This window comes from Micromys minutus, assembly GCF_963924665.1.
Source record: "Micromys minutus genome assembly, chromosome: 30".
NCBI lineage: Eukaryota > Metazoa > Chordata > Mammalia > Rodentia > Muridae > Micromys > Micromys minutus.
The window spans coordinates 13,163,720-13,178,658 of record NC_137965.1 but is presented as its reverse complement, the minus strand read 5'-3'; the positions used below and the strand labels follow the sequence as shown (position 1 = coordinate 13,178,658).

At 44.0% G+C, this 14,939-nt stretch overlaps 1 protein-coding gene across 1 annotated transcript in view; it reads right to left on the bottom strand.

The window, feature by feature from the left end:
- MTHFD1L (methylenetetrahydrofolate dehydrogenase (NADP+ dependent) 1 like) overlaps positions 1 to 14,939 on the bottom strand; it is a gene marked incomplete at its 5' end in the record, with an annotated part of 155,528 nt that overhangs the window by 79,519 nt on the left and 61,070 nt on the right. The window contains 4 exons of the mRNA XM_080941618.1: positions 633 to 744; positions 7,818 to 7,886; positions 8,257 to 8,397; positions 13,657 to 13,733. Coding sequence (XP_080797744.1) covers positions 633 to 744; positions 7,818 to 7,886; positions 8,257 to 8,397; positions 13,657 to 13,733 — 399 coding nt within the window. The remainder of the gene's footprint in view (positions 1 to 632; positions 745 to 7,817; positions 7,887 to 8,256; positions 8,398 to 13,656; positions 13,734 to 14,939) is intronic.

The following is a 14,939-nucleotide window of genomic DNA, read 5'->3' as shown; positions in this document are numbered from 1 at the left end:
AGCTTTAACATTATGGCTTAAAATTCTGGCTAGTAACCATGGGGCAAGTGCTACGGTGGGTGCCCCTCCAGACAGCACCAGACACTATGAATCTACCAAACAATTTGAGTAGATTGGCTGGGAAGTTCCCTTCTATTGGGTCACAAAAGCACACCAGGATTCCAGGAAGAAAGAAAAAATTCATTTGAATGTTAGTCCTTCAATGGCTGCTAATAGCTCAGTCAGTGACCATAATCCCCTGCGCATGCGCATACGGCTGACAGGAGACTCCACAAGGCCTGGTGTTAGACTTGTTCTGTTAACCACTGGATCCCCAGTTCTAAGCTTTGAGTGTGGTAGGTTCTGAATATGTACCCATTGGATGGCTAATAAAAATAATCTCATTAGCGACATTTCAGGAGATTCAGTACACTTGAAAACATGCCCAAGGTCATTCATTTGCTGAGCATTATTAGATCTTTTAAAGGCCTACGTGCTTGACTGCCATCCAACACAATATAATTGTGCTGATACAGAACAAGGGTTCTCCAGCTCTGAGACCCTCTGCAAAGAAAAGTCCACATGTCATCAACATTTTATAATCAACAATCAATCAATATGCAAATATGTAATCAATACACAAAGCCACTCACCTACGAACCCTTCTTCGCCGACCAGTTTCAGTGCAATTTTATCAGCTAACACCGACGAGTTACCGTGAGCAATATTAGCAAAGGGACCGGCGTGCACAAACACGGGTGTTCCCTACAGAAGAACGAAAACAAATTAGAGACCCAAAGGAAACAGAAGGACACAAGGTGACACATAGAGTTGGGTGTGTAAACTTACCCCAAGCCACTGTGTGTCTCCCTTGCACTTTCAAAGCACACCAAGAGATCTAAAAGTACTGTGAGCCAGGTGGGGGGGGGGCATGGCTGTAATTCCCACACTTGGGGGTAGAAGTACAAGGATTAGTAATTTGAAGTCGTATCAAGCTACAGAAGGGTTAGAAACCAGCCTTGAGGTACAGGGCTCAACCCAAAAAATAAGAGCAGGGCTGGAGAAATGGCTCAGTCAGTACAGGCTATGAAACCACAAGGACCTGAGTTCATGTCCTCAGATTTCAGGTAAAAGCTTGGAATGGTGATGCCTGTTTGTACCTTTGGCACCTGGGAAGTGAGGGAGGGGGATGGAGGTCAAGACATGTGGATCCCTGGAGGTTGCTCTAGCCATGGTGAGCCATGGGTTCAGTGGGAGATGGACAAAGGGAGAGACTCAATGTCAAACTGAGGACCCCATGTACCTACACATGTACACATAAACAAACATGAATATGTACGCACACACAGAAAAAGAGAAGACAGAAACCTTTAAAACAGAAACCAGACACCCCGACTGACTCAGACACCAAGTGTAGTATCTCAAGTCTTCTTAGACTTAGCCTAATGCTGAGCAAGAGATAGTCACCTCTAATTATTATTTTGATAAGCTACTCTTTGTTGCCTGTTTGTTATCAAATAAGCTTTGCACCTCATTTCTTCCCCACTGTATATTTAAAAAAAATAATTTAATCAAACCCTGATAGCTTAAGTACTATCTCCAATGTCCTGTTTTTTTATTCCCAGTGAACAATAGTAAAGTTAACAAAAATCTTGCTGCATTCAGGAGGCAGGCAGAGGCAGGCAGACCTCCATGATTATAAGGCCAATCTGGTCTACCTAGTGAGTGCTAGGCTAGTCAGGACTACATGGTGAGAAGGAAGAGAGGCAAAAAAAGAGGGATGGAGAAATAATTGACTGGAGAGGAAGAGGAGAAAGAGGAGAAGTGGGAAGAAGAGGAGGAAGAGGAAGATGGAGAAGAGGAGGAGGAAAAGGAAGAGGAAGAAGAGGGGGAAAAGGAAGAGGAACAGAGGGAAGAGGAAGGAGGAAGAGGAAGAAAAGAGGGGGATGGTGAGAGAAAAATCCCACAACCCCCCCATTTGGGTAGTTAAAGCAGGAAAGAGTAGGAGTTCAATGTCAGTATAAATTTACATGAGATTTTTGTCTCAAACCTACAAAGAACTGAGTATAAAAAGACAATATAACTCATGAATTATGAAAACCAGGCAGGCCAATTACATAAAAAGGGCAAGCTTAGACTATTTTGTTTGTTTGTTTTTAATTTCTAGGCTAAGATTGTCTTCTAACAAAAAAAAAGTCTGATTAAATCTTTTAAAATGGTCTATTTCACATGTTAGAATTACTGGCAATTACTAAGATAACAAAGAAAAAAAAACATGGGTGATATGTTGTGGTTGTTTAGACAAGGTATTATATAGCCCAGGGTGGTCTCAAACTTGCTCTACAGTCAAGGATGTCTTTGAACTCCTGATACTCCATTTGTTCAACACTGGGATCCCAGCCAATCACCCACCACACACAACTGAAGTTTACTATTAATTTTTTTTTAAGAAAGAAAGCATGCAGAAGAACGGGTTTCTTCATGACATTTTAATACATGTGTATACTGTGCTCTGTTTATGAGCAGTTCTTACTAATTACTGTGCTACTTAGGGTTTTTACTACTGTGATAAAACACCACAACCAAAAGCAGCCCGGAGAGGAAAAGGCTTATTTTAGCTTATAATGCTTAGGTTACTGGGGGAAGTCAGGGCAGGAACCTGGAAGCAGAAACTGATGCAGAGGTTGTGAGAAGTGGTGCCTACTGGCTTGTTCTGGCTTTCTCAGCCTGCTTACCACCAGCTGGAAAATGGTCCCGCCCACACCAAGCTGGTCCCTCCTACACCAACCAGAGGCTCGCCCATAGGCCAATCTGGTGGGGGGCACGGTTCACGGTTCCCTTTTCCAAAATAACTCTAGCTGTGTCAACTTGACAAAAAGCCAATCAACATGGTTACAAATAAAACAAATCCAATACCAGGAACTAATTAAAACTTCTAGGCTTTCAAAGTCTTTAAACCGACTTTGTCAATGAAGTCATTTTAAGGCTATTTTTTTTTTTTTTTCTCCTTTACGAATAACAACAGAGTTTAGCTCTATCTGAAAATAATTTTCTCATGAAAACATTCAAGCTTTCTTCCTAGCCCAGCCAGGTTATTGGAGGTCTGCTCAGACAAGGCTTGGCTCCACCTGAGAAAATACAGCCTGCCCTTTTGCTGACACAGCGGAGAACGGGGCGGGGGCGGGGCAGCTGGGGAGCGTGGAAAATCCCCATGAACTACGATGGGCTGTTAGCTGAACATGGTTCAAAGATGAGAAAGCTGAACAAAAGCAGGAAGACGGCGAGAGAGAGAGAGAGAGAGAGAGAGAGAGAGAGAGAGAGAAAGAGAGACAGAGAGACAGAGAGACAGAGACAGGTCTTGAGTGACGTGAATGTATGAGGACTATACACACATGACATGCATGCTTTTTCACATGTACACACAGCTACTGCATTCTACCTCCCTAACACCTCTCTTTTCTCTACACAGACCTTTCAAGTGCTCAGAGAAAAACACCTTACAAAGACTCTGAAGTCCCCTTGTCTTACAGCCCTGCTGCCTGGGGCATGCTGCTGCCATGGAAAAAACGTGACTGAGGACAAAGTCAGACTCTCTCCCCGGATGGTAGCTGGCTTGTCTCCTCGACAGACTGTGACCCTCATTGCTGCCATCTGTCAGGGAGGTACCAGGCCGGGTCTCCAGGGGACACAGGTGACAGGTTGTGGCTTGAACAAGCATAGGCTTCGGGATTCTGGAACAATCCCATCGGGTTGCAAATCTTCCATTTCACAGAGCTTTCCTTATTGCCTAGGCTCATCTGTCTGTCAGCAAAAACGCTTTGTGGTGTAAGTCTTTATGTCACTTTCTAAAGTGTGTGTGTGAGAGAGAGAATGGGGGCTGGGGGGAGACTGCACGAGCGTGCAGGACTCAGTTTGTGTGTTTGGGTCTTAGACTTTCATTTCACTCAGGACAGGGGCTCTCGTTTTTTCATTGCCTACAATGCAGGTGAGCTGACCCCCAGGATCCTCCCTTCTCTGCCTCCCACGCAGGAGTGCTGGGGTCACAGGTATGTATGACCACAGTAAGCTTTTTATGTGGGCAGTGAGGATTCGAACTCAGGCCCCCATGCTTGCAGAAGAGGCGTTCTTCTTCACTGAGCCATCTCCCCAGCCTTTATATTTTTACTGGCAGTTAAGTAACTCAGGAATTCGACAGGGTGTTTGTTCTGAGATGTGTGCAATGTAAAATGTTAGGCTGGGGTTTGGATCTTGACTATCTTCCAGAGCTCTCTGCGATAGTCTTGGCACCAAGGGATGGTGGAAAAAGTCTTTAAGAAATGGGGCCCGGTGGGAGGATTTTGATCCTGGGGATGGGGCACCTCCATGAAGAGGACTATTGCACCCTGCTCTTGTACTGTCTTCATGTGCTGGCTACGAGTAGAGCAGCTTATTCTGATGTATTCTCTGACCAGCTATCTGACTACTGTGTTATCTGACACAGCTCCCAAAACCAACAGGGCAACCAGATGCGGATGGAAAAGGCCAGCAGGGTGAGCCAAAAGAAACCTTTCCTCCTTATATACTGGAGGAAACTCTCACGTGGTTGTTACAGTTAGGAAAGGTAACAGGTTATATTAGGTCTGCTGGCATCCCCCCGCCCAACCCTGCTGTTTGTTTCCTGAGCTGGTACCACGGTTGATAATAGTGGAAAACACACTATTCCCAACTAACAAGAACATGAACCATTTGATCAAATTCTCTTCAGCTTGGTGATCATGACCTACTTCCTACAGTCCCCTCCCCTAGCTCTTTATAATTCTGTGTAAATCCCAGAACCGAATAACGTGAGGGCAAGAGCAGACCTCTTCCCGACATGAGAAACCCAAAGCCCTGGGAGGCAAGGGGTATTCTCCAAAACCAAGGAAAAGATTAATAACCTAAAGATTACAGTCCTGGTTTTGAAACACCCAGTTTGGAGTCCTAGTAGACTAATGATCAAAATGGTGTCATCGGACATTCAGACAGAAGGACAAAGACACATATTTAATGGTGGATGTAGCTTTAAAATAAAGCACTTTGAGATAAACACATTGTCTAAGGAAAACCCCACCAATCTATGTATAAGTGTATTTACTTGATTTTCATTTCATACAGGAAATGCTTGGGAATGTAACATAGGAACCCATCATGGCTTCTCCAGATTAATAGTCTCCATAATGGTCTCTCTAGAAAGTTCCTAAGTTTATTACTTCAATTACTTGATTGATTACCAGAACATCGACAGGGTATTATATTTCTGTACTGTCCAATACTGTAGCCTCTGGCCATGTGTGGCTGCGAAGTACTTAAAATGCAGCTAGCAGTACCCTCTTCCCCAAAACCTAAATAAATGTGACCGTAGAGATGTGACTAAGCAACCAAAAGACTATGTTTTTAATCTTATTAAATTTAATTTGGAATAATGCATGTAGCCTGCAGCCACAACGGCACCAGACAACGTCGCTAGCATTTGGTGACTTCATCAATGCCGTGTGTGGCTTGTCCATGGGAATATTTTGAGCTCTTAGGATTACATTCCCATGTGAAGTCATCAGTAGGTTCTCAGCCTCCCAGACTTCTGCTCCTCTTAGTCTATGGTGGAACCTGGTACCAATCAGTATCCCAGCATCTACCGAAGTCTTCTGAGGAACAGCTAGATTGAAACCCACTGGCATCTTGGCCACCTGTAGTAAGGTGGGGGTGCCCAACGCTCTCCTATGACACTAGCAATAGGTGTATCCAAAACAGGACACTGTCGACCAATGAGATGTTTAGGCTGTCCGTGAATGCAGGCTCCTGTGTCCCTGATCCCTGAAACCCCCCAACCCCCAAATGTGTATCTAAGATTCAAGGAACAGAGTTCACGCATGCAAACAACTTAACCAAACTCTATGCTTTGTTTTTAAAATACATTATCTGTTCAAGTACATGAAACTCAGACATGATGTGACTGTAGCATTGCTTAAGATAAGCCCAATTATTAAATGAAATTAAACTCACAGAGTGGAAGGTGTCTTGAGGGTTTAATAATATCTACTTACTTAATTACTAGTTATTTTGTTAGGCCAAGGCAAGCACTGTGCCCCTGAACTGTGATTCTTTTAGACGGGGTTTCACTATAGAATTCAGACTGACTTGGGAGTTTTTTGTGCAGCCTACCCTGACCTCAATTTTCAAATCCTCCTGCCTCTGTCTCTCAAGTACTGGGATCACAGGGGTGTACCCCGGTACCCAGGGATTGCTAAGACTAGGGACAACAACATACTACAGCTCATCTATGTGCTCACGAGAGAGTTAGGAAAAGTGTTCAGGCTATGGGGACAGGGTCAGGGGAGGGTGCAGGGTGTATGTATAGAAGGGTTGGGGGGGTAGGCCTGGTACTTTCAGGATTCTGTTTCATGTTCAACAGGGGCTACCATCATCTATTGCCAGGGATGCCTGCCAATCATCTCCTGACTCGCATCAGCACCAGCTCTGGTTTCCTAGGCCTGCTACACTGGCTGGTGACTTTCACTTCACTACCAGAGTGGACATGTTTTTTTCTCCTTGCCTATGAAAACACATCTCTCACCCCAACACCTTTTTTCTCTCTTTGTAAATATTGATTTTATGTATTTGAGTATTTTACCTGCATATAAGCATATGGGCCATAGACATGTCTTCTTGCTGGAGGAGGCCAGCGAGAATCTTGTCCCTTGGAACAGGAGCTATCAGGGACACTGTGAATCAAACTAAATCCCTCTGCGAGATCAGTAATTGCTCTTAACTGCAGAGCCACCTCACAAGCCTAATACCCGTCTCTTTGCTAAACACAATCCAAATCCTCCCTCCCCATTTGGACCTCTTTGGATTCCAATCCTAAAAACTGGTAGTTAAGAAAAGGATTGGACAATGGCTAGGTCACACCAATATGATGATTAGTAACATAAAAATTAGATTGTAATGTGTGTGTGTGTAAACACTTTGAATCAAAGAAGCCAAGACAAAATTTTAGTGTTTGTATACAAGATTACAAAACCAGTGTCACCACAAGAGTGAGCTGAAAATATGTTCTTAGAAATCATCTTTTAGTGTTTACTGTATTTTACTTGAAAAAATAAAACAGTTTATAGTTAAAAAGCAAATAATTTACAATTAACATGATAGATTAAATACTTTAAAATGTTAAAGCAGACAGAGTCATGCAAATGTGGTAACACCACCCATGGATATAGAAAGCAGATTCAGTGTTTCTATTCTAGTCAGTTAACCCAAAGCCAAGATATAAATCATACCTAAGAATTGGTAAGTTTACTTTTAACTTTTTACTTTTTTTTTTTTTTTTTTTAACAAGACCAAGAAGTTATTCTGACATTCTCCTAGACTCTCATTGGCTGGGAATGTTCATACTGCCTTGTAATCTAAGGTCAATCCAATAAAGGCAAATACTGTTATAAATAATCATTTAAAAAATAGAAAAGAAAAGAAAACAGGGCTGGACAGATACCTCAGTCAGTAAGGTCCCTGCCTTCCCTGAAGGATTTGAGTTTGAACTCCAGAATTTTAAGAAAGGGGGCTGTGGTTAGAGTGGGCAGAGAAGCCCAGCATTGGAAAGGCAGAGACAGGAAGACCGTAGTGCTGGCTGGCTAGTCAGTCTAGCCTCATTAGTAAGTTCCAGGCCAGTGAAAAGAGCCTGAGTCAAAAACCAAGGAACAGTATCAGAGGTTGACTTCTGGCTTCCACACATGTGCATATATGTACATGTGGTCCCCCTGCCCTAACACATACATATAAAAATCCATAAAAGAAAATAGCAAGCAAATAAAAGGGAAGCTCCTTACTTCCAGGGTCTGCATCAGATTTGGCTTGATGGCGTCTTTCATCAAAACTGTCAGAGCACCTGTCAACCCCTACAGGTGAGAAAAAGACACATAAATCACCAGGAGAACTGGGGCCAAGGCTGATTTGTCCCCTTTCCCCCATCCTGTTTCTAGGCGGGCATCTCTAAGCTGACCTCGCCCCTGGGAGTGTTCTCTTTGCCAATGTCTGCCCCACCAGAGATCAACAACAGGTGAGACTGGTAACATGTTTATAAGATACATTTCATGTGTATCAGCTAGGTCCAGACCTGCTATTGATACAAATGGACACACTAAGAAGCAACAAAGCTTGGGAAGAAGTTAATGGGCAATGCAGAACTTTCCAGAATCTCCACTCTACACCAGCACTCCGCTCTCCTGCTGGACCGCAAGCTCCCCAGGGCTTCCCAGCAATGCTCACCAGGTCCTCAGCTGTCACAGGCTGCCCATCCTTGTCACTGGCTACCACCATTCTTCCTAGCCTCTTTTTCATATCGGCGAGGCTGTCAGTCAGGGCCAGCACCGCCATGATCTCGCTGGCCACTGCAATGTCAAACTGTGCCTGTGGGGGAGAAGCAGATGCTCTGGTTAGCTGTGGTGTGGTATTGGAGTGACACTTCCACAAGGAGCCGGGTTTCAACAGTCTACACTGGCTGCACAGCAGTGGGGGAGGGGGGTTATCCCCCGTGGGCTAGCTCACACTCATAGTGGTTTTCTTAGAGTGCACAGCATGTGGCCTCTCTAGATTGTCCACATTGTCCACAGCCGAGTAGGAGTCACCAGGGTCAGGCCCGTGAAGCCTATTGCTCAGTGTGACATGGCTCAGCGTGACAGTCTGCTTCAGTCTAACAATGAAGTACTTATGAAGGTCGGGGTGCAGCTGAAGGATGGAGTTCTTACCTAGTATATATGAAGCCCCAGGTTAGGTTCCCTCGAACCCCCAAAAGTATTACTGTCATTGTCTAAGCATCTTATCACTACAATGTGTGGCCACAAAGGTGGGGACCACAGAAGGATTGCTTCTGGATGCCCAGCAGGGATAACAGCCTGTAATACCCAGGAGGTGTTTAGTCCATGCTGAATGAACTAGTAAGTGACCTGACAGTTACCTCTAGTCACAGCAACCAGTCTGTCACATTCTGTTTCCCTCCAACCTGCTGATCTCTCGTTTCTCTTCTTTTTGTTGAGGTGGGAATTAAACCCAGCATCATCTTATGAACACCAGAGCATTCTACCACTGAGCCACAGGTCCATTGATATGTAATTACAAGCATCAAGGAGGGAAGAGGAGACAGTGGGATAAGAGTATCTTGCTGGCTTCCTCTATGTGAGGCCCATTTCTCAGAGTTAAATCTTAGCATAGGTTTGGCAGCTATGGAAGGGCTAGGGATCATTCTGTGTTCTGGTGTGTGAAGATATGGCTCCATTGTATTTGGCCATGACAGCCAGAGAACTCTAACTTTCTTCAAAACTTTCTCAGGGCTTCTTCCTCCCTCCTCTTGGCTCCAACAGCAGGTTGTACAGAGTCCAGTGGGAAGGAAGAACAGAGACAAGGAATGAGTACTTCCTCCTGCTTGCAATCTAGCCACCGGAGAAACATCCAAATAGAGCCACTTTGTTGAGCTATAGCTTAATTCTCCAGATCCCACTAGGGAGTGTGAGTCAGACAGGTACACACACACACACACACACACACACACACACACACACACACACACACACACAATGGCTTTGCCCTGGTGGGATCACCTCATGAGACATTTTTCTACCCACTTCTATCACTGACAGATGAGGAAATAAAGGAAGGAGCTTGCTGGGTCCTAACTGATTTGGATTATATTGGCTATTGGTTTACTGAAAAAAATATTGCCTCAAAATTAAATACAGCTACACTAAAATTATAATTTCAATATAGCTCATTCTAAAAGCTAAGTGACTTTTCACCACATGAGTTCTAAGTTCCCATAGCCCTGTAAATATTACATGAAAAAATGTCTAAAATCTTACTATTTTCTCTGCATAACATGGGCCTGGAAATACTTTTGCAATATGAACTATGTAGTAAGCAACGTGTACAATTTACAATGTGTAGACAAGTAATTCACTTGGAATTGTTTCATTTCTAAAACCATAAGCCAGCCTCATGGTAGATGCTTCTAATTCCAGCATTTGGGAGGCTAAGGCAGGAAGATCATGAATTTAGGGCCATCCTATCCTGGGCTATCTACTGAGTTCCAGATTAGCCTTCACTAATCTGTGATTAAACACACACACACACACACACACACACACACACACACACAATTACTATGACATTGCTACTTTGTAGCAACATAGATACCATTTTACAGTGTTAATTTTCATATCTGTCAATTGACACTTTTGTTGTTCAACAATCTACTGACACCCAACTATTTACTGTGACAAATATTTGCCCTAAGTATAGAATACAGAACCCGAAACTCTGCTTTAAGGATGAGATCCGGCATGATAGGAAAAGATTCAGATACAGAATTCAGCTGGTAAGAGAGGTGAGTTTGGGGATAGGGCACTGTGGCACGATATAAGGTGACCAGGGGACAAGCCGTGTCTGAGTATTATTATTGAACATCCTTATTTTAGGGACAATCTGTCATATGTCCCAGATGACCACTAGTCTTAATGTTTGTCTTATACTAAAGATCTTGAGGTTTAAATGTATCAAAAATGATGTATTGTTTCCTGCAATGTCTGTCTTTTGTCAGCAACGGCCTCTCTCTATAGTGACCATCAATGGCTGTCGTAGTCCAGGAGGACTGTCCCTATTCTCTGATGTGTTCCACGTTAGCATTGCTGTTTTTCTCTTCCTGCCAAAGCTTCCAGGATTCTGTGCCTGCAGGATGCTGAATGAATTTTCCCCAAGGCCACCTGGCATCTGGTGTTGTTGAGAATTTCGTTATTCCTTTGTGAGCAATCAGGACTTTTTCTCATTGGCAGCACTTAGGAGTTTCTTCTTTGTGTTCTGAAATTTCAGCCTCATGTTTCTGGGCAGACAACTTCTTTCTTCCTCTTTCCTCTCCACTTTCTGTTCTGTATTTGTTTTTAAAGTGGAAATGCCAATGGGCGATGGAGCGATAGCTCAGCGATTAAGAGCCCTTGACTGCTCTTCCAGAGGTCCCGAGTTCAATTTCCAGCAACCACATGGTGGCTTACAACCATCTGTAATGAGATCTGATGCCCTCTTCTGGTGTGTCTGAAGACAGCTATAGTGTACTTATATGTGATAAGTAAATAAATCATTTAAAAAAATGCCACTTTCCTCAGACTGAGAAGTTTCCTTCCTGTTAGGTTTTTAAATAGAACTTGAACTCTGTTCTGAGCTTCAATGTTCTGTAGACATCTACGAAAAGAAAGCTGTTTGCCTTTGTGTGTGTGTGTGTGTGTGTGTGTGTGTGTGTGTGGTTGTGCATGTATGCACATGTGCACACACCAGTGGCTGGCATCAGTGTCTTCCTCAATTGTTTTTTACTCATGAGTAGTCTACACTGGCTGCACAGCAGTTAGCAGTCTACACTGGCTGCCCAGCAGTTCAAGGGTTCCCGTGTCTTATTCTCCAGTGCTGGGATTCCAGGTTCATGCCATCACCCCCAACTTCCCTTACATGGGTGCTGGGACCCTGAACTCAGGCCCTCATGATTAAATATATAAACAAGCACTGACTGAGCCACCTCTCAAGTCCACTTGGACTTTCTTTGAAGTAGGGTCTCTCTATATAGCCAAGGCTGGCCTCAAACTTGCAGCCCTTCTGTCTTAGTCTCCCGAGTGCTAACATTACAGTCCTGTGCTGTCATGCCCTGCTAGAGCCCTTGTAATCAGGGGGTGGGAATATTTGAGGATCAGACCTACAGCCTTCACAATTTCTAGATGTGTGCTTTCTGTTCCGCAGAATTTTGTATTGTTTTCCTCTAAGAACCATTTCTAAGGATTTTTTTTTGGCTAGAAGTCCCTCTCTAGTGTACATAATCCTATAATCCCAGTTTCTGATACCCATGGTATAACTTCTGAGATCCTAACACAGTTCTTGCAGCACCAGTGACCTCCCACTGGGCTCTGCAGCTCTTGAACTCCTTTGAGAATTCACCCTCTGCCCAGTCTCTGTTCACTGGTCTCGAATTTTGCTTCCTTGGGTAAGTGAGCCCCTCTCCCCGGACCTGGTCAGTTTTCATGCTCTGTGTCTTTAGATGTGACGGGTGGTTAGCTTGAGGCTCTCATCTGTGTGAGGACATAATGCTGAACAAGTTTAGCTTCTGTGCCCACATCGCCAAGGAGGGTGAGCTGCTGTAATCTCCTCCAATGGAGCCATTCCCAGGGTCATCACTAGCCTTTAGGTGTTCAACACACGGACATCAAAAGGCTGTGTTCTCGTCAACAAAGGGGTCACGATGTGCTAGAGTTTCCTCTACACATGACATGACTGTCTGAAAGAGGCATGGCGGACTCGGTCTGTGACTAGTACATGAACGGCTCTCTACGGGTTGGGCAGGAACCCTGTCCCTAACCTTGGACTCCCACTCAGGAACAGGAAGGCTGAGTTACACTGATGTACAGGCTATGACCAGGCGCAGAAGTAGCAGTGTTAGGTCACCATCCAGCCGCATCTAGGTGTCGTCCCAAATCGCCAGGTGCCTCTCACCTCTGAATTTAGGGGTCCTTCCTCCATACTCTGCTTATTGTGTGAAATCTCTGTGTGTGATAGTTCTAGAGTCTGGGGCAAGGAAGGAAGTACATGGTCGTAGCCAAACTTCTTCGTCCAAGTCCGTATTCAGCTTCCTTTCATGAGCGTGTATGTGTGTGTGTGTATGTGTGTGTGTGTGTGTGTGTGTGTTATGCATGTGTACATATGTGTGAGGTTAAACAGAGTGTCTTCCTTGGTCATGCTCCATCTTATTATACAGTGAAGCAGGGGCTATCACTTGAACCCAAAGCTTAGCAACCATAGCTGGCTGGCCCAGCAAATCTCATCTTTGTGTCCTAGGTACTTGGGTTACAGGTGGGTCATCTTGTCCATTCAGTGTAAGTATGGGTGTGCGAATCCAAATTCCGGCCTTCACGCTTGTGCACTGTTTTTTTACACATTGAGCCATTTCCCCACATTTACCATTTAATTCAAGTTCCCAAAGCCTATTCGGTATGAGAAATGGCTGTTATCATAAAAGTAACTTTTTCCACTCATAAAAATTTAATGTAAAGGCCATAAATTAAAAACTTTACAAAGAAAGAGTTTACTATAAAAAAGAAATTAGAGGGCTGATGTGCCTGGCTAAAAAATTATGAAATGAATTTATATTTCCTAAGTGCCACCATCCCGCATTATGGACCTATGAAATGGAAGACAGAGCTCATAACTCCTGCCCCCCAACCACACACACTGTCTGCTTCTGAGTAATAAGCTATTATCCTTTGAAAAATTTCTCCGCTCTATTAAACCTAATAAGTAGGTGTTTGTCCTTGAGTTTATGAAACTGGAGTGATGTATCTGAGACTCACTTTTCCATCGTTATTGTTTTTCTGTCATGGGACTCTCCTGGATGGATCCACCCAGAAACACAGCCAAAACTGCATGGAAGGACACTGGAACCTTTCTGTCCCATGGCACTGTCACTTCCAGACCAACCCTGATATGCTCCCAAGTCCTAGATCATCAGAGCAGCTGAAAACCCACCCTGAGAGAGCGGGACTACCTCAATCACGGCAGCTGGGGACCAGAGCAAAAAGCAAAGATTGCGCACACCAAAGTGAGGAGGAAAAGGGTGGACGCTTCTGGGAAGATGGCGCCACCTACCTGCCGGGCATATCCTTTCTCGGTGCCTCCCTGCCCAATAGTTATTTTTCTCAGAAATCGGTCATTCGTGTCCAATACTGAAAGAGAACAGGCAAGTTATTTAATCAAATATATATATACATATATACACACACACATATATATACACATATACATATATACATATATATACATACATATATACATACATATATACATATACATACATACATACACACACACACACACACACACACACACATATATATACTTATATACAGATGGGCTGTGCCTGGAGATGCTGAGGAAGGAGCAGAAAGCCAGAGTTAAGGTCCCACTTTACATGAGGAACCAAAACACATGCTAGGGTCTGAAACTGTTTGGCTTTGAAAAACCAGATTTGTAATCCCCACAAACAAAGGCAGAAAGATAGACACTTCCTTCATCCCTGTGATTTAAAAACTGCAGGGCTGTTCACAGTGACAATTGAGATCTAACAGTCATATGGTTGCCACAGTGACATACGATCCAATGTATCATCCCCTAATAATACAAGAATGACTCTCTGGTCTCTCACCCTAGCTGCCACCTCCATGGCTGCGCTCCTGCCTCTCTGTCTCTTCACCCCCCAACCCACCCCCAAACTCATACACGCTTGCAGCCAAATACATATCAACTTCCACTTTAAAAAAACATGTATTTAATTTCACATGCACTAGCGTTCTGCCTGTATGTCTGTATGAGGGTGTCAAATCTCCATGATTAGAGGTACAGACAGCTGTGATCTGGGGTGCTGGAAATTAAACCTGGGTCCTCTGGAAGAGCAGCCTGTGCTTGTTAACTGCTGAACCATCACTCCAGCCCCCAACTTTTATTTTTTAAGATGGAAAACACCTGCAAGATCAAAGAGCTGTGTATCTATGGTGTGAACAGCTACAATGTTCACTCCTGTCACAGGAAATAAAACATCTCCCTTTTTGCTACGTAGTATAGACACACTCTTGGCTACTGATTGACGTCACCTCCCCACCAGGTGTATTTTAAGTCTATAGCAGACCATTCATTTGTGCAGGAACAGATCAAACTACAGCATCATCCAAATGCCTCAATAGAGCACTGTGGTCTACCAGGATATGTCCACACAGGGAAAGAGCTATATGACAACTGAAAAGAAGAGATGTGCTGATTCAAACCACTTTGCAAGACGGATGTGGCCAAAGCCCACAGAAAGCAACTGGAACACACAGCTGCCATCTAAATGGCAGAGCTGAAGGTGGCTACTTTGTATTCATTCCTATCCGGAG